General features: G+C 39.7%; 1 protein-coding gene across 4 annotated transcripts in view; it reads right to left on the bottom strand.

Annotated features, from left to right (window-relative positions):
* MPPED2 (metallophosphoesterase domain containing 2) overlaps positions 1–26,664 on the bottom strand; it is a 123,002-nt gene that overhangs the window by 60,799 nt on the left and 35,539 nt on the right. For all 4 annotated transcript variants that reach the window (XM_054283724.1, XM_054283727.1, XM_054283726.1 and 1 more), the window contains exon 3: positions 18,853–19,034. In XM_054283724.1, the coding sequence (XP_054139699.1) occupies positions 18,853–19,034 (182 nt within the window). The remainder of the gene's footprint in view (positions 1–18,852; positions 19,035–26,664) is intronic.

The raw sequence follows: 26,664 nt of genomic DNA, 5'->3' as shown, positions 1-26,664 counted from the left end.
GGGGGCAAGCCTGGGGGCCAGAGGGCTGTGGGGTTTTTTAACCTACCTAAGGAGTTGTTTCAGTGGCTTTCTTTAAATTCACCTTATGCACTTGGAGCCTAGGAAGCCTTAATCTGTTGAACAGTCATTCCCATTTTAATAGCATGCTTCATATGAGTACAGTTTAGTCACACAACCCAAGTTCTGCAGAGCTGCCAGACATGAAAAGGAGTGTGCCTGGCAGTGAACGTTAACTGCTGAGCCCCTATAAAAATAGAAAACCACATTATTTTTCTACTACTGTTACCTGCAAACCCCACAGGGAAGTAGGGGAATGAGAAATAATGTGATGCTAGCTGTCTGTAGAGTGGTGGAAACCTGTATTTACACACAAATGATATGCAAGTGGTTTTGATGCAAAGCTCTGAATATGCATATGCATGCATTAACTATTCAAACCACACAGCACTTCCATGAAACATGGAGCTTTTTTCATGCCTGTTTCATAGCCTCATAAACCCTTTGGCCATATGCTGAGAAACAGCCTGAAAATCCTTGAAGTATAAATCTTAAAAAGAGGGGAAGCTGCACAAGAGAGAGATGTGCGTGCAAGTGAATCGTCTCAAATTTCTGGTATTTTATGCGTGCCCCAAAATTGCAAAACTGGTCATGGAGCATTTCCTCTGTAACCAGCCCCATACACATCCAGGGGTAAACACAGAAGGAACAGATTTTGTGTTGCTCCTGCAGATTTTGTGTTGCTCCTGCAGATTTCAGCCCCCACAGCTGCAGCTGCTGAGGGCAACCAGCAGAGCCCAGCTCTGGTCAGCAGCTCTGCAGCTTCTTCCTGAGAGGTTTCTCATGGAAAGCCCTTGGCACCACAGGGCCATGGTCACTCTCTCTTCCCAGCATTTACAGCACAGCCCCAACACACAGAGGCTCCTTTCAGCTTTTTAAAACAAAGGCAGAATATCTCAAAGGCTGCTATTTCTCCTTCAGCAGCAGTAAGTGAGTTAGACTGCATTAAGTACAGTTATACAGACTTGAGCTTCCACAGGATAAGCTGGGCCTATCCCACCAACAACCCACTTCAGGCACTGAGATCCAAAACTGGGCAAGAAAAACACCTTTTCTAAGAGGAGACTGACCAACTGACTATGAAAATATTTTGGCTGTTTTAATCAAGTCAGCCTTCACAAAAAGTCATCAACAGAACAGCTCAAACTGGTATCAACCAACACACAGGCTGACAACATAGCCCATGAATTTCCATGAAGCTTAGCTCCCTGTGTCTGTAGCAACCTACACAATGAAACAATTAAAAGCAAAAAAAAAAAAAAAAAAAAAAAAAAAAAAAAAAAAAAAAAAGGCAGCAAATAAGAAACAGAACATGCACAAAACCAGAGCATGCTTCTAAAACAGTACAAAGAACTGAAGCACAAGATCTCTCAAAGTCTTCCCAGTGAAACCAGCGAAAAGTATTCAACCATCGGTTCTGATGCCTCTTTTTTTCTTTTTTCTTTTTTTTTCTTTTCCTCTCCAGTTTTGGAGAAGAAAAAATAAAGGCAAAACACACATGGGCAACAGAGCAAGAGGAGAGGATGAATGAACATGTAAGTGTTTTGCCTTTATGCAAAGAAAACATGGCATGGCAGCACAGGGAGAAGCAAAGGCTGAGACCCTGGAATCCCTGCGATAAATCCAACGCTTGTACATTAAAGCTCCCCTTTGTTGAGAGCACTGTTAGACACAACAAAACAGAAATGTTAGGTGAGTGCAAGCTCTGCCTGTGACCTTTCCCTCTGTAGCCGTCAGGCTTCATTAATTTCCACAAGGCCTGACAGCTCCAGCGTTAATACTCACGCTTGCGGATCGAGCCACACAGCAGGTTCAGAGTCTGCTGCCTTCTCCTCTCAAACTCATGCATTAGGATTTCCTCCATGCTGGCAATGGAAAACCAAGTCTAAGGAACATTAAACACAAAAAACTACGTTACAATAATGCCGGGGCTGAGCCATAAACCCATGAAAGCAAGGAAGCGCTGGGTGGATGTGGAGCTGGGCCGAGCGGTGCTCAGGGAGCACAGGTGCTGCTCCATCCTTGCAGGCACTGCACACAACTCTGATGTGCACCCTCACTGGTGCCTAACACCCAGTCTCCACTTGTTCTCTCTCTTCCACAAGAAAACCTGGTGAATTTTGCACAACACGAGGCCAAAACTTCCCCACGTGTGCTGCAGAACCTGCTCGGCCACAGGCCTGGTCTAACCACGCTCTGGCACTTGGTCACCATTCCTTGCTTTGATGTTTTTATGTCTCAACCATAACATTATTCTAATGTAACTGTTTGTGATTAATATCTCCCTCCTGTCTGCTGAAAGGAGAAATGCAGCACTGGGTAAGCGACAAGGTTTTGTTTCCCTTCAGCATTCCGCGGCTTCCTTCGCGTTATTCTGACATAACTTGTCCTGTTTTTTGATCTCCAAGCTTGTTTTGAACTTCACTGGGCTGCTGCTATTGAAACATGGAAATCTTCACTAAAGTTTTAACAACTAATAAGTGACATTTCTTTGTTTTGAAACAGAATCTGAAGGTTTTGTTCAGCCTAACCTCAGAAGAAAAAGGGAAAAAGAAACACAAAAAAAAAGCCTCCAGATTTTGCAGCTCACAGCACTGCCAAGTTTAGGTGTAAAAAGTCCCCCCAAATTGACTTTAAAATTATGAAATCTGAAACGCAAGCAGCACAGATTGCTTGCTAGTCCCTGGAAAGGCTCTCTTTTCAGGCATTTAATTATGCAACCTAAAAGATAGACATTTCAAGAGGAAAAAAAAAAAAAAATCACGTAACTTAAAATCAAAGGAGCTGGCAGCTGTGAAATTTCTCTTTAAATTTGGCCAATTCTGAGACACCACCCTACCTGGAAATCACAATAGACTTGTCTGTTCCTTTTCATTTTCACAAGTGCTTCATGCATTCATGGGAGCTCCTGGCTCCTCTCCTCTTTGCCACAGCAAACTGATAATACCTGAAGGAGTCCCAGGTCTGTGCCATGTGATCCTTTAAGGGAAATGGTGCTCACCTTGAAAACCATCAGAGATTTTCAGGCCAGAACACTTTTTGTCCGGCAGAGCTGCAGGGTGCTTCCCTAAACAGAATTTCCCTGTATTTACAGTGGCAGAGCCACCTGCATCAAGAGTTCAGAGTCTGTGTGCACTGTGCATACATAGAAATAAATCTAAAGTTCTGTTGGACAAAATGGGATTTTTCTCCTGCAATCGAGATCTTAATGTACCAGGGCTGACCAATTTTAGCCCAATTTCAGCACCTTGTGTGGTTTCAAATGCCTCTGACCTTGAACTCCAAACACTAAGGCTGGAACTTAAGCTCTCAGTGCCAGTAGGGCTAAGTAGAAATGTCCTTCTTGGACTGAATTTAGACTTAATTGAAAAGAAACATTTTTGGTTACTATTGCATTAGGCTAAAACGTAAAAATGAACCCTAATACTAGCTAAATCTAATAACAGAAAGGCATCTCTCTCTCAAAACTTTCAAAGCATTCTCTCTAAATACATCACGGATCAATTTACATGGTGCTTTTGCCAATAAGCAAAACAAAATCACAGGTTCCAATTGGCTTAACTCATATTGGAAAGCACGAAAGCAAATGCTAGAAAATGCAATTACCGCAAACAAACTCCATTTTCTCCACTCAGGAGGGAATTCCAGAGAACATTTTATTGCCCTCAAATAATATTTCTCAAGGCATCAATACACAATTCTATTTTCTTTTCAGAGCCCACCACACTATATAACCTAATCCTCCATGAAGAAATTCACCAGATTTTGAAATAATACATTGGTTGTTGATATTACCTTGTGCACACACGTACTGTATCAATTTAAATTATTTTTCTCCATGAATCTTAAGAATATAAAAACCAGCTTCCACTGCCTGACACAAACAGATCTGGACCAATTTCCCAGAACATACCCTTTATCTCTGTCATCTACAATTCCAATTAAGTCTTTTTTTTCCCCCTAAAATAAATGAATTAAGCCACCGAAAAGGAGGTCATCTTGAGAAACAATTATACAGAAAGTAATTAAGCTAATCATAATTATCACAGACAATGTCTTGGTATTCTAATGTACATGGATTTTCACACTACAAAAGGCCAGGGAAAGCTAAAAGGACGAGATTTTCCAGAAAAAAAAGTTTATTTAAAAGAGAAGCAAGGTTTGATATAATTTCTTCACTACTTAGTGAAGGAAATGAGAATTATGAGTGCAGGAGCCAGATCTAGATTCTGCCCCAAATTCTTCCATCTAACTGATAGAGACCTTGAAACAAGCAGCAGAAATTGCATTTCTGCCCACAGGACTGACCAACACACACACCCCATCAGGATCCTCCCAGTACCTACCCACCCATCTAAATATGAACAAATAAATGCAGGGGAACACATGATCTCCAAAACATTTTCCTGTTTCCCAAGTCTTTGAGCTAGCTCCCATCATTTGCTTTCTCATTTCCAGAAGAAAATCTCTGAGACTTACAAATGCACAAAGCAGTAGGAAATCACCTTCCTCTGTCTTCTGGCCTGGTAGAGCCCAGTCAGAATTTCTGAAAAACAATCCCTTCAAATATCTCCTTTTTTCTGTATCCCAGGAAGGTATCCACAGCATTTCTTACAAAGAGAAAAATCTCCAAATACACAAGCAAGATGCTCCTAAAAACTATTTTCTTTATATGATACATTATACCCTACATAACTTCCTGATTTTATACCTGGAACTGAAATCCTTCCTTTAAAATGATTATTTTTGAGCATATTGTTGGGAAACTACAAAACATACTGGGATTCATAATTATCTAACTATCAGTACCAGTGTTATGTGGATATATGTCCATAATGATAAAAGGAAAGATAAAAGCAGGGATAGCAAGAATAATCACAAGGAAAATAAACTTAAAGAGAAGAAATAAGATAAAATATTTTTTTTAATATCCCAGAGGCTTTAAAAGCATGAACTCCTGCCTAAAAGCAGGACTACAGCTTTTTAACAACTCTGAGAATGGAACATTCTCCAGTGTGCTAAAACAATCAGCTGCTCTTGAGATTTTACCCTGTGACCAAGGTTTGTGCTTAAATTTGTAAATACTGGAGTATAAGAAGCAAGTTTGATATTCCAAGGTAGTTTTAAATATATTTTCACATGGCAATACTGATGCTTGTTGGGAACTGTTCCTTCCTTCCTGTTGCTCCTTCCTTTTCTAATTGTTCCTTCCTTTTTTAAGTTGGAGGGCAGAAATCAAAAGCTTGAGCCTAAACTCCACTTCTAGAGTGCAATATCCAGCAGGGATATATATGTGTGTTCCAGAACCACCTCCAAGGGCCCTTTCTGAGCTGTTTGTGGAGGACAGAACACAAAGAGAAGGTGCACAGAGAATGCAAACAGAAATTGCAGCAGCTCAGATGTCCAGGCAGGTCTTCAGGAACCTCCAGCACTATCTTCTGAACCCCCTGTTTAAATTTATTATTCCAAATTAAGCCAAACGTTCCATTACAGTCTTCCAAGGTGAACTTGGATGCCAGGAATCTCCTGAGCCCCCTAAGGAAATTCCTTTTGAGGAATCCAGCTCACAGAGAGGCTCCTCAGCTACTGAGAGATTCAACCAAACCCCTCCAGCTGCATCGTGTTACTGCAAGGAGCTGAATATTCCTCTTGGGCAGGTTTTCTTCCTGGCCATCCAGAATTCCCTGAGCAGGAGGGAATTCCAGAATTCCCTGAGCAGGAGGGCAGAGATCCCTTCCTTTTGAGAGTTTACCCACAAACACTAAACACTAAAAAGAGAGTGAGAAGGAAGCTTGAAGCCTGATAAAGGTCTGGAGTGGTAACTATAGACGTTGGCACCAGTGATTTCTCAGTTCTCTGTCTCACCCCTGGCTACTGTTTCTTGCCACCTCCTCTTTTCTACTGGCTCTGCAGAATTTCAATTTCCAGTTTATTTGCTGTAAATTTGTGCTGCAGCATCCCAGGATCTCACAGCAGACTGGGCAAATTCACACTGAAGGTTTTTTTTAAGGATCCAGATCTTGAATTTCATTGCAGAAAACTGAAATACCTCCTAATTCTCCTTCCAAAGGCAGGACAAAACAGAAAAAAAATATGAAAAACAGTGTATGCAATGTAAACCCCATTCTGCAGCAGAGAGTTTGCATGCTTTTATTTGTAAGATAATTCAGGTGAAATTCTTGATCTTTGCTGCCCCTGTTACAGGAAAAGGAAAGATCTGCTGCTGCCACCTCTGCTCCTCAATAAGGATAATTGTAAGCCTCTAACCTAGAAGTGAAATGTTTTAAAATGAATGTGTGAGATTTATGGCACTTATTGTTGTGAATTTGAAAATGTTCAAGCAGCATTTTCACAAGGCGCTTGAAAATCTGTATGATGCACAATCTGCACCCTAGTGCAGAGAAGGACATTGGGAATCCCGATCCACCAATAAATATTTCTGCAATTAAATGCTGTGGTTAATTGTTGGAGCAAGCAATGTTTCACCTTGTGTGCTTTCTGCAGAGTAGGATCTCTCTTGACTTACCCATTTTAGCCATCTTTCCTAGCCTTTAAAACAAAAAATGAATAGCTGTATTGCTTCCCCTCTGGCACCTCACTGCAATGCCAGAGCCCTTCCACCCCCACAGCAGAGGTGTCTGCTTCCTCCCCCTGTGCCTGTGCCCACCACAGCAGGGCGTCCTCCCCTGCCCTTCCCACTCTAATGGCACAGGATTGTCATTTACAGCACATGGGGAGTGGCTTTCTGTACAGTGTGGGTCACAGAATTCACATGGTTGGAAGAGACCTTCAAGATCACCGAGTCCAACCCATCCCCAACAGCTCAACTCAACCCTGGCACCCAGTGCCACATCCAGGCTTTGTTAAGCACACCCAGGGATGGTGACTCCAGCACCTCCTTGGGAATTCCCAAAATTCACAGAATTCACAGAATCCCAGAATCACAGGTTTGGAAGAGACCTTCAAGATCACTGAGTCCAACCCCTCAACTCAACCCTGGCACCCAGTGCCACATCCAGGCTTTGTTAAACACATCCAGGGATGGTGACTCCAGCACCTCCTTGGGAATTCCCAAAACTCACAGAATTCACAGAATCACTGGGTTGGAAGAGACCTTCAAGAGCATCGAGTCCAATCCATCTGAACACCTCAATTAAACCCTGGCACCCAGTGCCACATCCAGGCTTTGTTAAACACACCCAGGGATGGTGACTCTAGCACCTCCTTGGGAATTCCCAAAATTCCCAGAATTCAGAGTCACTAGGTTGGAAGAGACCTTCAAGATCATCGAGTCCAATCCATCTCCAACACTTCCATTAAACCCTGGCACCCAGTGCCACATCCAGGCTTTGTTAAACACACCCAGCGATGGGGACTCCACCACCTCCCCAGGCAGCCATTCCAGAACTTTATCACCCTTTCTGTGAAAAACTTTTTCCTAATATCCAACCTAAATTTCTCTTACCACAGCTTAAGGCTGTGCCCTCTGGTTCTGTCGGTTCCTGGAGAGAAAGCCCAACCCCACCTGACCACAGGCACCCTTCAGGAGCTGCAGAGAGTGATAAGGTCAGCCCTGAGTCTCCTTTTCTCCCCCAGCTCCCTCACAGGGCTTGTGTTCCAAGCCCCTCAGCAGCCTCATGGGGTTTTAGAGGGGACAGCAGTCCAGGACCTCTACTCTCAGCACCCCAGGCCTGGCTACAGCTGCATCAACCACTGAAACTTGGGGCAGAGGAGAGGAGAAGGAGAAAATTCCTTCCCTGCCATGCTCAGGAGACATCTCCTGCACAAAGCTGCAGGAAATCTGTGCCTGCCTTGCAGCTTCTCTGCTCATCTCTCAGGAGTGAAGGCAAATGCCAAGTGCTGCTGAGGGAGCAGGGAGCCTTCAGAGCAACATATGGGGGAGAGCAGCTCAGGGAAGAGTAAGGACATGTGGGTAATTCTTTATCATTTGCAGCTCAGTTTTAAACTTAGAACCCTTTGTGTCAGCCGGTTATGCCAAAAAAAAAATGTAATGGCAACATTCAAGAGAGAAGGAGCTCCTGCACTCTGATACCCAGCCTGCCCTGTGACGTGAAAGCTTCTGGTTCATTAGAAAAAATGCACATAATTCTGAGGTCTTTATGGTTCACTTACCAAAAATTACAGGAAATTCAAAGCACAGAGTGTTCCTGAGCTCTCATATCCTAATTTTATTAACTCGAGAAGAGATGAAGCTCTGGAAAAAGCAAGTGAAAAAAACCAGGTCCAGTACTTTATGTCCCTGTGCTCTCCATTTGTCTCCCTCTTCTTTGTACTCTCCACCCCACCCCCAGTTTGATGTTATTTTGTTCTCCCCGTGTTGGCTTTCCACAGCCTCTCTCCTTACACTGCTGTTCCCCGGTGTGCTGCTTTGCTCCTTCTCCACCAAAGGCACCACCAGTGGCCAGGGAGGGTTTGGCGACTGTCACCTCTCAGCTGGGGTGCAGGAGGAGCAAAGAGACCAGAATAGCTCAGTGAGGTGAGGCACTGACCCGACCTGAGCCTCAGAGCCACCACAAGTCCTGAGGAACGTCCCAAACATTCCCAAAGCTGTGGCAGGGCCACCACAATCCCACCCTGCTGTGGTGTCACAGGCTGAGGAGCACTGAGAGTCCTCCTGATGCCTCAGGCTTCAGCTTTTATGTTTTTCACATTCTGTGCTGCTTTTTCTGTATTTCTGAGCTTCACATTCAGGGATGGTGAGCTCTGTGCACAGAGCAGGGAGACAAAACAATTCCTGCTCCAGCTGGGCACCAAGGACAAATGATCCCAATCTCAGCCCCAGAGCACAAACACCGTGGGCTGCAGAGAGAAAAACAAGCAGGGTGGGACTGCCTGGGCTAAAGCTGGAATGGGACAATGAACTGCAAGGTGCAAATGGAGCAGAACTGATCCCAGGGAGAGAGCCCGGGAGCGCTCGTGCATTTTGGGGCCATTTCAGGTCATGTTGGGCGCAGCCCTGGCTGGGCTCTGGTGCTGCCCAAGGTGGATCCATGGAGGAGATGCTTTCAATAAATCCCTGCTTTATTCTTTAACTCTCTCTGGTCTCTGTTCTAGGTCAGCCTTCTCAAAGCGTCATTAGCACTGATGCCTTCAGGTTTAGATTTCAAATTGTCCAGATTTTGTAGTGCTTTAATATGTAATTCTGAGCTTCATATAAAGTCTTAGCAAGTTCACTTCACAGTCTAGTCAGAAAAACAATCCTTTTCCAGCCCAAGGACACCACTGCAGCTTTAGCCCCAAAAAGTATAAAACAGCAGCGAATTGAGGAGAGGAAACTGGGAGGATGGGACTTCATAACCTGAAGCTGTAATTGGACAATTAACCCCAATATGTAAATGGACCAAAGCTTATAAAAGGTATGAACACTTGTGACTTGGAGTCCATCTTGGGTGCAGCCCTGGCCAGGCTCCTGTACTGCCCAAGTTGTATCCCTTGAAGGCCTTTTAAGAAATCCCTGCTTTATTCTTTAGCTCTGTCCAGCCTCTGTGCTAGCTCAGCCTGCACAAGGTATCATTCCCTGGGCTGAAGGTGCCTCCTGTGGGTCTTGGAGCCACCCTACAGAGCAGGTGCCATCATTCCCTGCCATGCCCAGCACAGACCAGGACAAGGAATACAAAAGTTCCTTCATCTCTGGGAAAAGTGGTTCTCCTCTTCTTCTTCTCCTTACCAGAGGTTGGTGCCCACAAACACAACACCCACCCTCCAAAACCAATCTGCTCCCTAAATACAGGCAATGAAGGTTTGAAAGTCTCCTAGCAGACCCTGACAGGGGTGGATGGGACACAGGAATTTCTTGTGTGCCAAGACACATCCTTGGCATGCAGGAATTGCCCAAGCTCAAACACTCAGCCCCCTGCAACAAGAGGGTTAATGAACAAGCTACGCAGGCTGGTTATAGCCAGCAATAAGCAGCTCTCTGTTTTTCTTCAAGACAAAAAAAGAAGTCAGTAATTCTTGGAACATTTATTAACCCCCTAGTATAGGCAATTACTGTAAGAGAAAGGTCTGCCAGCCTTGCATTACCATAAATTGCTGCATGTTGCTTTTCTACAGCACGGTAATGCCCACAACCAGTGTGAATAAATGCTAACATTTGAGTTTTAAGCTCAATTCAATCCTCTCAATCGAACATTTTTAACAGGTCTCCACTTTCAGTGGCTGTTGGGCCACAAAAAAAATTATTTTACACAAGCCAAAAAAAAAATCCAGGATGGTGTTTCACTGATAGACTGTTTTGTAGCTCAGTTTAAGGTAATCTCACATATTTCCTAACATGCAGAATGGAAAAGAGGAAGGCAGGTGGGAAGTACAAAACCCCTAAGATCATTCCTGCCGTCTATGAGGTTTTGTAGTCACATACAACATAAAAAAATAGTGGCAATAAAAAAAAAAAAAAAGAAAAAGGCTTTGTAATAGACAGAACACCGCCAACCAGCTTTAAATTGAATTACACAGCCTGCTAATCTTTATGATGAAATAAAATTTCTTTGAACACTTCACATTATACTAAAATCTGCAGTGCTTTCTCCCCAGCCCCAACCCCTCTCTGCTCAAAGCAACTCCTCCACCCCTAAACCATTGTTCTTCCCAGCCTGTAACGTGATGCTCTGCTAACAGAAGGGCTCATTTTAATTAGCTATTGTTAATATGGCGTGCACAGGGTGAAAATGTAGGGAAGAAGTACTTTTGCACTTTGTGTTTTTGATGCAACATTAAATTTGCAAGTGAAGGAATTAACTGGTGGTGTACAAAGAATCAATCCCTCGGCTGTTCTCCACTGAAATCATTCTCATTTCAATATGTGGCTGTGGCAGCAGCACTGGAGGAAGAATATGATGAAAAAGTTTCTATTTGAGGGGCACTGGTTGTCCCATGCCTGCTCTATACAACAGGCATAAATCTCTTTTCTGTTTCAAAGTGGATTTGTAGGAAAGGGGGAATGGAAATGAAGAATTATTTGGGGTTTTTTTATACATTTGGTTTGGTTATAGCTCGTTATAAGAAAGCTGATCATCCCCTCCCCCCTTCTAAGACAACATTAGCAGCCCAGGGAAGCAGATCCAAGAAATGACCCAGCAATTATTGTGATTGAAAATCCATTCAGGAATTGTGCAGTACTTTGCAGTGCTCACTGGCTCCTTCCTTTCATTTAAAATTACCAAATGAATATATTAGTTTAAACTTATAAAGAGCCACTCACTGCAGAACATTATTCTCTTTGAAAGCACGTTTTACCTGAGCCAAGTTTTCTAGTGGCTGTCAAATAACACCTCTATATTTGCTTTGACTGACCATGGCAATTCGTAAAGAGAATTTTACACTTTAGCAGCAAACACAGTTTTAAAACCCTCCGTTTCTCTAGAGACCATTAGGAGATAGCAAAAATGGATTTTTTGTGCAATCTCTTTATGAACAATTGCCACGAATAACAAGAGCAGAACAAGAAAGAACTGATCAGATATGAATGATCTTACACTTACACTGATAAATTCCATTTCGGTCAGTGGAAATTTTACTACCTCAACATTCATTTTATCCAATGGCTTCTATTTTACCTTCTAAGTTGTACTTTTGGGGTTCTGTTTGCCACAAAGCATCTCATACCTGACCCAGAGCAGAGGATAAATATGAAGAAGCAGCCATAACTCTGGCACAAAAGGAGAATTTGAAATTATATTGCACTTTCTCCTACCTTTGTTTTCACACTGCACTACACCTTGCTACACCAAGAAAAATTATTCAGCCTATCAACAAAACTCAATATGGTTGTGTTTTCCCACTACTTTATAAATATAATAAAATGAAACATTCAAACTATTTTTGCATTTGTATTTTTGTGTTATTTTGAGAAGAAAAAACAAAGATAAAAATTAGTAATAATAGATCATAAAAAGGTATACGCTAATAAAAGCTGAGCAGAGATTAATAATTCAGGCAAGCCATATGGGATGAAAACTAAGTACAAATGGGAATTTAAACACGACATTAAACACAGTTTAAGTTAGAACAAAAGCAAAGGAAATATTCTTAAGCTGTAATATAGCAATCAACCCTAAATAAACTAGGAAGAAGTTTCTAAAACTTTATGGTAAGGACAGAGTGAGATCCATAACCCATAGAACTACTAAATCACTAAAAAACCCACAAGTCCTCAGCAGCAGCTCAACCTGTAAATGAAATATCTCCATCCCACCCCAGTGTCCCAGTGTCTGAAGCTTTTCACCAGGGCCATCATGGAAGGCAGTTGTTTCCAAAATTGGATTAACAGATTTTCCATGGAGCTGCTTCCCTCTCTCCCACAACAGCTGCGCCAAACTCACACATACTTACAGCATTAAAGCCACCTCAGCATTTTCTTTCACTTGCAATGAATGCAATTTTTTTTTTCAAGGGCTCAGAGTTTTGTTCATCAAAATGGTATTTTATGTTTAGTCAATTATTCATTCTAGCTGTAACAAGCAGAGCAATATAGAGTTCAAAATATGCTCCAGATGGTAAAAAACACAAATCAGAAATAAATCAATTTATAAAAAAGGAAGGGATTTGTTTTTATTGCCATAATTTAGCTTTAAAATATTCACAGGCTTCCTTCTGGTTCTAAATTATCCCAGAATACTTTGAGCTAATACCCCTATGAATGTGGAGAAATTTAGAACTTACTGCTTGGTTTTTTTAATATGAAATAGTGCGATGTCAGATGCCAAAATAATCAGAAATATGCTTCCAGGGAGCAAAAGCCCTCAGGAACAAACACTTGATGCCACTGGAGCTGTCCTCAGTGTACATTAGTAACAGGAACACACTCACTCTAAAGCCTGAGTGAGCCATGCCTGGCGAGGAGATGAAGCCAGATAACTCAGCCAGACCAGAGAGACTGAGAAAGGATAAAAGAGGAATGTGACCCTGCATTTTTAAACAGCGACAAGAAAAGAGCTTGATCTTACTATTATACTATTCTGGTACAGTTCATTTTTTAATTTTTTTTTTTTCAAATTGAATTATGCTATCTTCAATATCAAACACATTCTGGCAGGTGTCTGGCTTAACAGTTTTGAATATAATTTCAAATTTCCACAGCACTAATGCATAAATTTAACTGTGGACTGGAACCAAGTGTCTGTCCACAGCTCTGAGAGCAACACCACATTTACATTTTGTCATCTATTCCACATAACAACCAGCAATTCCAAGGTGATGCTGCAACTTTCAATTACTAATGGCCACACAGAAATGAACTCTAAAATAATTTGCAATACTTTGCTGAGGACCACATGCACTTATGCAGAGGTAACAAGAAAAACTCTGCATTAAAATTATATAATCATTCTTTTCTTCTCACTTCGAGTAATATGATCAAGGAACTACAGCACAGAAAAAAAGGTTGATTTTTTTTTAGCTCTAGCAACAAACTAGAGGCAAGCACATATTACAGGTAAAGAAATATCTGCTCCAGTACAAACCCATATGTATTTGGCCACTAAACCATCCACAAAGTTTTCACAGTCATCATCCCAAAGAAATTTAAAGAAATAACCATTCAGAACAAAAGCAAGACTTAAAACACATGAAAGAGTCAAGTTGCTAAATCCTAGAACAAGCCAGGAAAAACCTAGCTAAATTCAACATTCGGCCCCACAGACAATAACCAGGAGTAAGATCACCTACTGAATTTATCCAAATCTACCACTGGAAGATTTTGGTAGCTCCTGCAGTAATATTCGTTATAGAAGAAACCTTGCAGGGGGGAAAAACAAACAAACCAGAACCAAAAAATGAACACAGTGTGATTTAAACACTAAAGAAAAAAGTATAAAATGAGCTAGTCGAGAAAAAATTCTGAAATGAATTCAAATTATTCACACATATGCACAATCAGGCCCACAGTAAGTGAGCAAAATAAACATATCAACTCATTAAAGATCTATCTGCCTGAATTTATCTTTGCTTTCTCTTCACTTCTTATGGGTTATTCAATCACTTCCCGTCATCCAGAAAAGGAAATATTGCACTATGAAGACAGAGCTATAATTAGATATTCTTCTGTTTCATTTCACATATATGACTGAATGAGAATGGATGGGAAAAAATATGAACAGAGATAATAATGGCAAGTTGAGACATTCAGTAAAAATTACATTTGGCACAGAATAACATCTCAATTCTTCCTCAGCACAGTAATGCTGTGTTTACTACAAAATTAGTTAAGTTAGCAGAAGAGATTTTTAATGAAAACAATTATAAATTTAAAATAACTGTGTTTAAAGCATTTAACAGTCCCTAAGGTCAAGTGATTACAGCAGTTACAAGACCCGAGGGACATGTTCACACCAAAACAAAGTGAATAAATTACCTCAGCCAGTGCCTGCAATCACTAAGTGACCACAGAGGTTATTCAATGTATAAGCCCAGCTGACTTCCACGCAAAACCAATAATGAAAATGCAACAGCCAAAGGGAAAAAGCGTTTAACTAGCAAAAGTTGCTGCAAGGGCTGAGAACTGGGGAGAATGGGAAAGGGAGGGTGGAAAGCAAGCTCCATGGCTGGGCTGTGGAGGCAAGGAGGAAGGATGAGCGTGGATGAAATGGACAGGCAAAACCCGAACATTTTTCCCAGCTGAAAGACCCAAATTGTGGCAAAGGGATGCAAAATCTAAAAGATATAAACCAGCAGGGCTTTAGTGCTCTCAGCCCTGTAAAACTGGGATATGTAATGCCCACCAAAGGACAAGCAAGGCAGGAGCACAGAATAATCATCTCTCAACTTTCCCCTTGGCTTTACTGCCAGTAAAAATTGGGGAGTCACTGTGTTTTAGTTATGCCATGATATAATTCTAATGGAGGCAAGACCTGGTTTTTACCACAGAGTGGGTAAGATGAGCTGCAGAATGAAAGCCAGCTTTGATCTGGCTTCTCTCCCTCATGACATAAATGACACAGATGCCTTGTCCTCATTGCAGCTCCACAACACAACCGCCAGGGGAGAAAACCAGAGCCAGGAAAGACAGAAAAACATTTTTCCGTAAGGACCACCTTGTATTTGATGCATTTGATTCTCAGTGTGTAGCTCTGGAAAAAGGTTCCTACCAACTATGGTGAAGAAAAGATGCTACTGAGGAAGCAAAAGGAATCCTGCTTGATCCTGGTATGTATTTTTTTAACTATAGCACATCATCACCTCTCATCCATGAAGGCATCAAATCTTCATCAAATCATCAAAACACACACAGTAAATAAGAAGATAATAATTGGTAAAACACAGCTAACACATTTTGGAGACAGGAGTCTGAAAAGAGAGGCAAAAGGACATGGCTGCCTTTGGTGGTTTTGATTCCTGGTGAGGAATATTTGCACTGAAGCAAGTATTCATCAACATTCCCACAGGTGAAGCAATTTGCTGGGCTTGCCCTGGGTCAGGAACCTAATTAGGAAAGGAACCTAATTACTGGTATTGTCATATATATATATATATATATATATATATATATATATATATATATATATATATATATAAAATTTTATATATTTATATATTTATGCATATTTATATGTATTTTTATATATTTATGACAATATATATCATTATATTATATTATTATTTGTTACATAATATAGTTATATATATAATATATTCTATTTTATTATATATTATTATGCAATATACATTTAATACATAAATAAGTATATATCATATATAAAATATAATATCTATATACATACACACATACATATAGACTTATATATGTGTATATACATATATATACTTGTATATGTATGTATATATATATGTGTATCTATACAAATATATGTGTATATATACAAATGTATCTGTATATGTACACATTTATATATTTGTATATATACGCATTTATATATGTGTATATATAGATATGAGAAAATGCAAGTGGACTCTCAGCATGTAAAAAAAGATTTTCTTTGTAGATGAACTATGAAAGCCTGAGGCTAAAGCCAGCGGGCCCTCCAACACTCAGAGCTTCCAGTTTCAGTGAAACTGCCTGCAAAATCTGCTTTTTTCAGATAAACACTACACTGTCTTCTCCAAGAAGTTATGCATATATGCTAAGAAAGCCCCCTGGTAAATTGTTGAGGCTGGAACACAATCTATCCCAAGGGTTATAATTCTTCTCTTGGGAATGTTATGTTGGGACCTATGTGCTAAAATAATATCCTCATGAACCCCCTGTGAGACGCAAGGAATGCCCAGAGGATGCCAGCACTGCAGGATGGCCCAGGGAAGGGTGAAAGCACCCTGGCAGAATATTTGGGCCGGCTTTCTGCAGCCCTGAGTGTTTTCAAATGCCAAGCACTGGCCACAGGCTCTGGCTGTGCCTAAAGAGCATTTGTGAAATTACTCAGGGGCCAAAGAGGAACTCAGGTGGCCAGAGCCTGCTCTCAGCAATGCACCAGGGAGATCTGTGCTCTCCAAGAGGCAATTCCTCCTCTGGAGCTGCAATTGCACACAGAAAAAGGACAGTTTTGAGCCTACCAAATCTAGTATCACCTTCTAGAAATTTCCGTTCCCTTCTAGAAATGAGAACAGTACAGGTAAGTTGCACTGGTGTAGTTAGAGAGCCCCACTCCCACGTGCACAGCAATAAAAAATTCAAATTCAAATGGGGTTTTGGAAATCAGAGGAGGTCAGGCAGAAAGAAGAGTATGAAGAAAATGCAAAGAAGGATGACAAGACAGACAATGTACAAGTTCTTCTATTTAAATATTCCTTTTGTAAAACCAAATGTTCCTGACATATCTCTTGATATGAAGGATCAGCCAAGGAACTCCAATGCAATAAAATTTGAGATGCTGAGAGAGATATGATAAAATAGGTAAGATGCACACAAGATAAAATATGCAGAGATGTTGCCATCACACAGCAGGCAAGGGAGAATGCAGTAAAACCTGATGATAGAGCTTTGCTCTGAAATACTTTTTATATATTAAAAATATATATAAAAATCCATTCTGATGTTTTTTTGAAAAGCAGCTGCTCAAGTCACCCTCAGCCCTGGGTATTTCTAGAGCAAGGGGTGAGCTGGCAGTGCACAACCAGGCTGCCAGTGGCATTGCCAACAACAGGAAAGTTGTTCCCACACAAGTTCCCCTCCTTCCTTTCGGTTCTCTGCTCTTACTGTTGAACTGCCCTCAGTTCCAGCAACATGCTGTCAAATGCAGCAGAATATCAAAGGTGTTTGTAGTGGGTTTGGTTTGTTAATTTGAGGGTTTTTTTGGTTTATGTTCTAATGAGTGTGGTGGGTTTAGTGCGGGCTAATCACCAGTGCATTCACTAGGATGCACTCTCTTATTTCTTGTTGTGAAGTAGGACTAGGGGAAAGGTAAAGCTTAAAACTCTCAAAGGGTATAAAGAGAAATTTCTTAATGGTAACTAAAAGAAAAAGTAATAAAAATTATAATAAAACTTTTAGGACACTTCTCACCTTTCTGTAACCTTTTCGTTCTCACTGATAACGTAAAGAAACAAATCCTAAAATTTTAGTTAGTTTACTACTTTTAGAATAATCTTTCTTTAGTTTACTTAGGGAGACAAGTCTTTTTTGTTAATGTTATGGAGACTTATCTGTAAGAAAATAGGTTTTTTGTGTTTCTTATTATGAAGAGTAGCTGCTTGAGGAAAATTGTAATTGTGAAATTTCTTCTATTTTTTTATCAGCTTTTTTTACAGTTGTCTTAATGGGCTATGTTAACTTATGGGGTACTTTCTCAAAGATGAGTTGTTTAAAGGTAAAAGTTTTCATTTCTATCTTTAAAATGATCTTTATCTCTGGGAATAGACTTTTTTTTTTCTCTCCCTAAAGACAGTATTCTACCAAAGAGATGCTGACGGCCCGTGATCAAAGATAAAATACCTGTACTCCACATGAAAGGGGCAAGCATATGAATATCACCCACCAAATTCTCCAAATATCATATATATATATAAATAGTATATATTATATATAATATATATTTATTTAATACATATAAATAACATATTTTATATAGAATATAATATATATTATAGATATGGTATATACATTTTCTCTATTATATTATATATATTATGCATTATAATTTATATAATATTATATAATAATTATATATAACATATGATGTATAGATAGTATTATATATTAACATTATAGATAGAGGATTATTATATATCTCTAATACTATAGATATAGACATTATTTTTAATATATATAAAAAATTGTTGTTATTATTATTATATTTTTAAATCAATACTCTTCCAAACAGTATTATTGATTCTGCTACATGGGAAGAAGGACTTTGATAATTTCCAATCCATGCAACTTCCAGCTCTGCTGTAAGCTACAGCAAACCCAAAACACAGCCAGCAGCAGTTTTTGGAGTGGACACAAAACCCCCACAGCACCAGCTAAGGGAACAAACTGCATCCTTTGCACGAGGTGCCACCACCTCCTCAGCACTCCCAGGGGGCTGCAAGGAATCCTTTCCCTGAGGTAATGCAGAAATGCAGCAAAGTTTCTGAATTTGTCTTAATTAAGAGAAATAATAATAATAATAATAATGATAATGATATTGATAATGATAGTAATAATAATAGTAATAATTTGTTATGACTATTGACAAGTGAGGCTAGAAGCAGCACATGACACGAGGACAAGCGGAGCGAGCGCAGGGGGAGATTTCTCGAGCGCCCTAATTCAATTAGCAGGCAGTGAGTGACACTGGGACAGGAGGGGTTAATTGGGGTCACCAAAAGGCAGTAATTCCTTACCTAACCAGTCATTAAACTTCTTAACCTCAGAGGGCAGTCCCAGCTCGGTGAAGTCGCCCGTGTGGAGCAGGATGTCCCCGTAGGGCATCTGGATGCCATCTGTTCTGGAGTGCGTGTCTGAGACGCAGACAAAGCGCGTGTGGCCCGCTGGCTTTGGAGTGTCATATGGGATGGGGTCGACCCTGGAGCAGACACAAAGATCCCACAACAGTCACAAGGTTCAAAGCCTCACATCCATTATTGCAGTAGCAGCACGCTGCTCCCTCCAGGAGAGCAGCCGCGCGTCCACTGACTCACGCCGCGCGCTGCCAAAAACCCAGCGCTGCTAAAAACTTACCTGGTGAGGAAAGGAAGATGAAATACAAACGAATATGGCTATTCTGTGGTACTAAAGTGTGTTCAAACACAGGGAAAAATGGATTTAGGAGGCTTTGAGTTGGGATGTCTTACATCCTGTGCCTTACACATGGACAGGTACAGGAGCCATGGGATACCAGGTCAGCCAGGTGGTCCACCTGAGCTCAGCTGTCACACTCCCATTTTCTGAAAAATCCCTTCACCCAGGATTTTTCTCCTGGAAGCTGAGAAGCCTCAGAGAAAAAGGAAAACAATAATTATCTCATTTGCTTCTCTTGTGTTTTGCTCCTTTGGACTGTGGTTGGAGATTGTTTATCCAACAGGTGATTATTTCATTGGTTTCATGTGAATTGTTTTCACTCTTCGGCCAATCAGGGCCAAGTTGTGTCAGGACTCTGGAAAGAGTCACGAGTTTTCATTATTATCTTTTTAGCATTCTGTCTGTATCCTTTCTGTATCCATTAGTATAGTTTAGTATAGCTTTCTTTAATATAATACAGTATCATAAAATAATAAATTAGCTTTCTGAGAACATGGAGTCACATTCATCATTCCTTCGTGTCACGGGTGTCCCAGCAAATACAACACTCAGCAGCTGATTTTGTTCAAGGGCACAGGTTCTCCTACAGATCCCAGCACAGAGCATTTGTTTACACACAATAAGGTACATTCAGGAGTGCTTTGATGGAGGCTGGAAACTGCAGAACTAAGTCTAGTGGCAGCTTCCTAAACTCAAACAAAATCCTGAGCTCATCATCGCAGAATCTATAAAGTCAGGACTGATGTGTTATCACACATATAAAACTTTTTTTTCTATAGCCAACAATGCTGGGAAAATTTAGTTCAATTGGTTGTTTGTGAACTGCATTTGGTAATCTTATCTTATCAGCTACATGCGACCCATCATGGAAGTCTAGTCATTTGGTTTTTGGTGACTTTTCTTTTAAGCACAATAGAGGAAAAAAATAGGTAGTTGAAATGCTTTATGCATACTTAGTGCTTAGAAGCTCTAATTTGTAACAGAAAAACTTAAATACAAAAGACAATCCATTGCCTACTTTGGAATAGCAAATATTTCTCTGCAGAGTTACCATAATTTGATTTGCTCAACACTTGAATAGCACAGCGTCTGGATTAGTGCCACAGAAAATCCCATCCCAATCCCACAAAACTTCAGTTCGTTCCATTGATGTGCCACTTTGATCATGGTTGGAGCTCAGCTCCAGCTAGAAATGTTGAGGTATTGAGGAGTTATGTCAGAATAATAGTGCACTTACATCTCAAATTATCAGGCTAGTGGAACCAAGCTCCAGCTACTTTAAAGCATCCCAAAATAATGCTGTTTAAAGATTTATTTGGGCAAACTGGCGCAACAGGCATTCAAAAATCGGTGCCTGAAAATTAGGCTAAAATTAAACAATAATAATAAAACTAATGAACTAATAATAAAACCTTTAAATGGGTTTTATTACTTGTGCTCTCCACACTGAAAACAAACACCAGTAGACATCATTGTGAATTTGTTTGTCCTAAATCCCCACAGTTATGATGAGATGTATGGTCAGTAATAGAAAATAAAGCACAAAACTTGAGAAAATACTGACTTTTGAAGTATTGCTTTTTTTTTACTGAACTGTAAACTAAATTAGCATTTTGTTTTTGGTGTACACTGAACTGTGTGAAAATTTCTACCAGTGCCTTGAACTTCAGCTCCCTGCACAGGTGAGAAATACCAGAAGCATCCTCCAGGGTGCAAATCAGTTCCCTGCCCTGCGGAGTTTTAGAGTGGCTCCAGAAATCAGATTCCATATGGATATGTCCTGGTGTCCAGTGGAAAACTGGCCCTCTGAATGCACTTACTAACAAGATCTTACTGAGCTAGAATTTAATTTTGTTGGCATTTTTAAATTATATTAATTCATTATTTTAGATATTATATATATTATATTACATTAATATATACTATATATACATATATATAAATATATATTATATTAATTATGTATTCTATTTGTTAGACTATTCACAGCAAAAATAATAGTGGTGGAAGCACTAGGGGGGAAATATTTGATAGACTACCTTTTCCTAGGTACCATAATTAGGTCTTTCCAATCAAGCTGTATTTACCATCAAATGCCATACCTTGTTGACACAGGCCACTGAATTAATTTGCAAAATTCAGGCTCTCCAAGATGATGCTTACTTTAAAAACAGATTCTACTGCCAGCTGGACTGGAGAGCAGAGAATTTGGTGGATGACTCTTCCTGGGGTTTAGTATTGTACCTCCTGTTCCACCCAAAGCAGCAGGTACAATTACCTGAGCCATGAAACTGTTACCACTGCAGAAACCCAGGAGAAAAATCTAACAATCAATGTATTTTTTTTTTTCTCAGCAAGGGTTTGAAATTAATACAGTTATTATTCCAGAGAAAAATTAATTTACCTATTGAAATTGCACTGGCATGCTGGGCAGAACTGCAATCCTAGTGCTTTCCTACATGGTGTCTTCCTTCCAAAATATGGGGGTCCCCTAATCAACATTTCCCTACTTCCCAGCATGTTTACTCCAGACAGCACAAAAAATGAACACCAGCTTTCAGCAGCAGCACAGAACTTGTTCAGAGCATCTCTGCTGGAGCTAAACCAGCACTGCCTGCCTGGGGAGCCCAATTTTGTTTGTACACAGCAGCCAGGCTTTGCTCTTCTCTGCAGCTTCCAAACAAACCCTGGTCTGCGTTAGAGTATGGCTGAAACCTGGTTTGGGATTTTTCCATTCGTGCCATGACTTACAGAAAAGTCTATCATCAAAATTCAATAAGTCCCTGACCCTTCTTTCTCTCCCTTACAAACACTCTGATGTTGCCAAGTAACCTTTTTTCCACATCTTAACTTCCTTCTCTCATTCAGTATTTCTCTACTATTTCCAAGTGAGATACTGCAGGTGACTGTGTTCAGTCCATCCATTTATCATACTCAGAGCAGTCCTTCAATAGAAACTTAATAAAAGTGGTGTTTTGCCAGTGCTAAAGGCTCAAGTTTTCTTTTCACCCATGGCAAACAGCAATAGGAGAGCCTCCTTTCCCACTGCATTCCAAGAGGATTGGACTCTGCAGGCAAGGCACTGCCCTGCCACAGCTCTGGTGACACCCATTTCTCCGATCTACCTTCTTCCTTTTCTACTTTCACCCTTCTTTCTGATCCACTCACAACCCAGCAGCCGGGGGCTGCACACTGAAATCTCTGGGACAGTTCTGCATCTGAGCCTTCCTGCAGATAAAATAATAAGTAATAAAATAAAATAATAATTTTGGCCCTAATAATTGTAATTAATCCAAATTATTTATGTCCACCACCATTCTGCTGAATCAGAGCACGTACCTAAGAAATTCAACTTTGTCTTTACCTTTGCTCCAAACACAGTGCATCCAGCTAACTCTGACACTCTCCATCACCACCAACAATTTGGTTTTTTCAGTCTTTTTGACATGGCAGACTGAAACACTTCACAGATTATTTGATTACTCCACTTGGAGCAGCGTGCTCAAGGAAAGATGCAGTAAGAGATATTTCAGAATAATTTAAATGTTCATATATTAGGATTAATACAGTAATCAGGAGATAGGAAACAATAAAAGATATGTTGCACCTTAAAAAATCAGGCACCTGGCTGGTTTTTAAAAAGCATTTGTAAGACCCAGAACGAAATCCCATAAGGCAGCTGAGCAATGACTGCTGTGTGAGATCACGACAGTAATGTAAGATCTGTCACGTTTATTGCATTTATGACAAGGGTCCAGCACTCAGAAGGGACAATGTAACCTTCATACACTTCTACAAGAACCTTGTTTATCAGATAAATACTTTACCAACCTGCCCTTAACACCGGTGGTTCTCACTTAGAGTCTAAGAACCCCTCAGATTTGCAAAGTATGGGGGTTCCTGCAAAATATGCATTTCCTCCCACCCTGCCTGAAAGGAGAGCACTATGCAGGCTCTGATTTGGCTTGCTCAGGTGGCATTCAGCAAGGGTCTGAAATTTTAGATATTATATATATATATTTTTTTTTAAATATATATGTTATTACTATATAATATATATTATATAGTAATCTATTATATATTATTATATATTATATAGTAATATAATAATAATATATATAATATATTATATACATTACATATAGTATATATTCTATATATAATATTATAATATATAAATAATATATATAATATATAATTATTATTATATATTATATAGTAATATATATATATATATTATATAGTCCCTTATATAGTCCCTTATATATATATATATATTATATAGTCCCTTCTCCCTACTAATATATTATAGAATTATAATATATATTATGAATATTATATATCCCTAATCTTTGCAACTGATTAAGGATATATTATTATATCCTTAATCTTTACAACTGTCATTTTAAATTTGTTTACTTGCAAGATGTGCACAAAGAGAGTGTTGTTCTTTTTAGCCACTCTAAGTACACTATATGTGCACAAGAAGAGTGTTTTTCTTATTACCCACTATTAAGTACACTATATGTGTACAAGAAAAGTGTTGCTCCTGTTTTCCTGTGCTCAGGATAATAATGTGTTGTTCCTACTTCCTGTACTCCTGTACTTACTGGGTACATCTGTGACTCAATTTGTGGGTTCATTTTTTATGACATCTAAATAAGTATTCACTATGCATCCATTTAAGCTTAAGGCTTCAAGTCTGTGTGCCACATCAAATCCATGTGTGTTGGATGGATTTTTTTACTTTTTTACTTCTAAGATGTGTACAAGAAGAGTGCTGCTCCTACTTAGCCAATAATGTGAGCAGTGTTAATTGAGGACTAATCAGGCCCCACCTTCTCACAGCTGCCTGTAAAAAGAATGTGATATATAATAAAAAACTTCACATTTACCTTTTAACAACATAAAAGTCTGCGTCACTTTATTCAGCCATCCCTAGTGCAACAGCAACACAGGGGCAAAGGACTTGATTTAGGATGCCTTGCCACAGAGGAGACGAGTTAACTGTGCATTTCAGCCCAAGCCTACCCCAGTTACTCATCAGGATGTCTCATAAATCAGCAGGGCTGGAAAGCTCCTCTGAGACAGGCAGGGCAGCGCAGCCCTCCCACAGACACAGCTGCAGCCTCACTGGGACCCTGCTGCAGCAAAAACCCAGCCAACACACAAGCATCACCTTCCTGAAAGGAGTCACTTTTGATGATAAAGGATAATCCTGCATGGGTGAGTTCAAATGCTGAAAATAAGGGTCTTGGGGTGTGTGGGAAATGAATTTGTAGAGAATTTTTAAAGTTTAATAGAAAGTTTATGCAGTATGTATTTGTGTACAAACTTTGAGATAAGAAATGTTGATTTGAAATATTGTGGAACAAGATAGATATTGTTGAGAGAGAAATAGAACTAGAAATAAATTCTAAAGGTTGGTTTAGTAAATAAGACTAGATATTTTATACTAGGAAAGATGTAATAAGACTTATGAGGGGTCATTTTAGATGATTAGTTTTAAAACATTTATAGCATAGTGTGATTAAAATCAATAAGTTAAGAAACACAATGCATTGTAATTAAGAAATAGTTTTTGATCATAATAGTGTAAATTATAACATTTGTATTTTTTTACATGAGATTGAAAATAGAACAAAAGTTTTTAATTTCTGAGTTAGAAAAAACTTAATCTAACAGGAGTGGCTTAGCCTGGGAATGCCTGTGGCTGGAGAGCCCAACCCCACAGACTGCTCACTGCCCTGCTCCCTCAGGTTTTGAGATATGCAGACTCCAAATCTCACAGAGGGATTCCCAAGAAACCAATTCATCCTTGGAGATGCAATAAAAACCTTAAACATTGAGCCAGGAAAGTTTCCAGCTCCTGCCATGGAATAAATCACTCACACAGCACCACGATGGACAAAACACGACCAGATGCTGCAAACCCCTCCTGCAGCCCCACAGCCCAACCCAGCATCACTCCTGCTCACAGCCCACCCCTCTGCAGGCTGCCTCTGCTACAGGTGAGCAGCAAATCAGGGAATTTTCCTGTCCCCAGGCTCTCCAGATGCATGAGCAGTCCCGTGACACACGGCCCGCATCCATCCCAACATCACACGCTGCCTTTTCATCTCACTAATTACTCCACTGGGTATGTCTGTGACTGGATTTGTGGGTTTATTCTCTATGACATCTAAATAAGTATTCATTATGCATCCATTTAAGCACAGGCTTCACCTCTGTGTGCCACATCAAATCCACGCGTGTTGTTGCACTTACTCTGTTTTGGGAGTCACTTGGAGACATCCTCTCCAGTAACTAGATATTTAAAACACATCTATATAACTAGCTTTTAAAAAGCATCCCACTCATGCTTCCTGTGAATAGTCATCACTGTATTTATTTACAGTTTAGTTTCCTCTTGTATCATTTCGTACTTTTCTTGCTACTCCTATTTTCAAAATTTGCGAACAAAATACTTCTTCAAAGAGCCAATTACCTTGGTGTGTTTATTTTAGAATTAAAATACAAATATTTTCTGAAAAAAAAAAAACAAAAACTTTTAAAACCTTGTTGTCTAGTGCTGTTAGTTCCCCCTCCTCAGCTAAGTCAATGGAAGAATTTCTTTTTAAATGGGAAAACAAAAGCAATATATTTTCTATATCTTCAGGTTTTTGTTTCTTTGAATTCATACCTCTGTCTCTACACATGCTCTCTCTGGCATGGAAAATACAGGAGAATAGAACGGGTTTTTCTGTGAAAACTGCTGTGCTAATGTATTAGTTTCTGTATCCAAACCTCACAGCTTTGTTACGTTGTGATATTTGTTACTGCTCTTAGAGCCAGTCCCAAATCCTGGAATAGGGCAATTCTGTGAAACTTGTGGCTTCATTAATTTCTGTTAAAATTTATCAGTAAGTGTCTCAGATGAAGGAAAAAAAGCATTAAATGCACCTGCATGCCTGGCAGCATCCAAGAAATGGAATGAAAGTATGCAGATGTGCAATTGTTCTTATTAAAACAAACAAACCAACCAAACCTCAATGCTACTAGGCCAACTTCACAATTCTCCACTGAGTTTTTAAGGCCACAGATTAGAAGGACTATTTCAAACTGTAAATGTGTCTACATTTTGAAACAAAAATTTCATATCCTAATTTCCAAACCTTCAAAACGTGAACACAAATGTCATTTAAGTTCTCTCATCAGAAAAACATTTACATGCCCGTAGCTGATTTTGTAATACAACACATGCTGAAGACACAAAGACAAACACTAATTTCCTCTCAATACACAAAATTAATGCCCAAATATAGCATTGCTTTAGTTGGCCACTGTCAGCCAGCCATTAATTGTTTAAAACATACATATTAATGCTTTTGTTAACTTGATTCTGTCTTCCAGCGTGCTCAAACACCAAGCCAACA

Source organism: Melozone crissalis, unplaced genomic scaffold (assembly GCF_028551555.1).
Source record: "Melozone crissalis strain CALT ecotype California unplaced genomic scaffold, PUWL_Pcris_2 ptg000038l_1, whole genome shotgun sequence".
NCBI classification, from domain to species: Eukaryota; Metazoa; Chordata; class Aves; order Passeriformes; family Passerellidae; genus Melozone; species Melozone crissalis.
The sequence above is the reverse complement of the archived record's forward strand: the minus strand, read 5'-3'. Positions and strand labels throughout refer to the sequence as shown.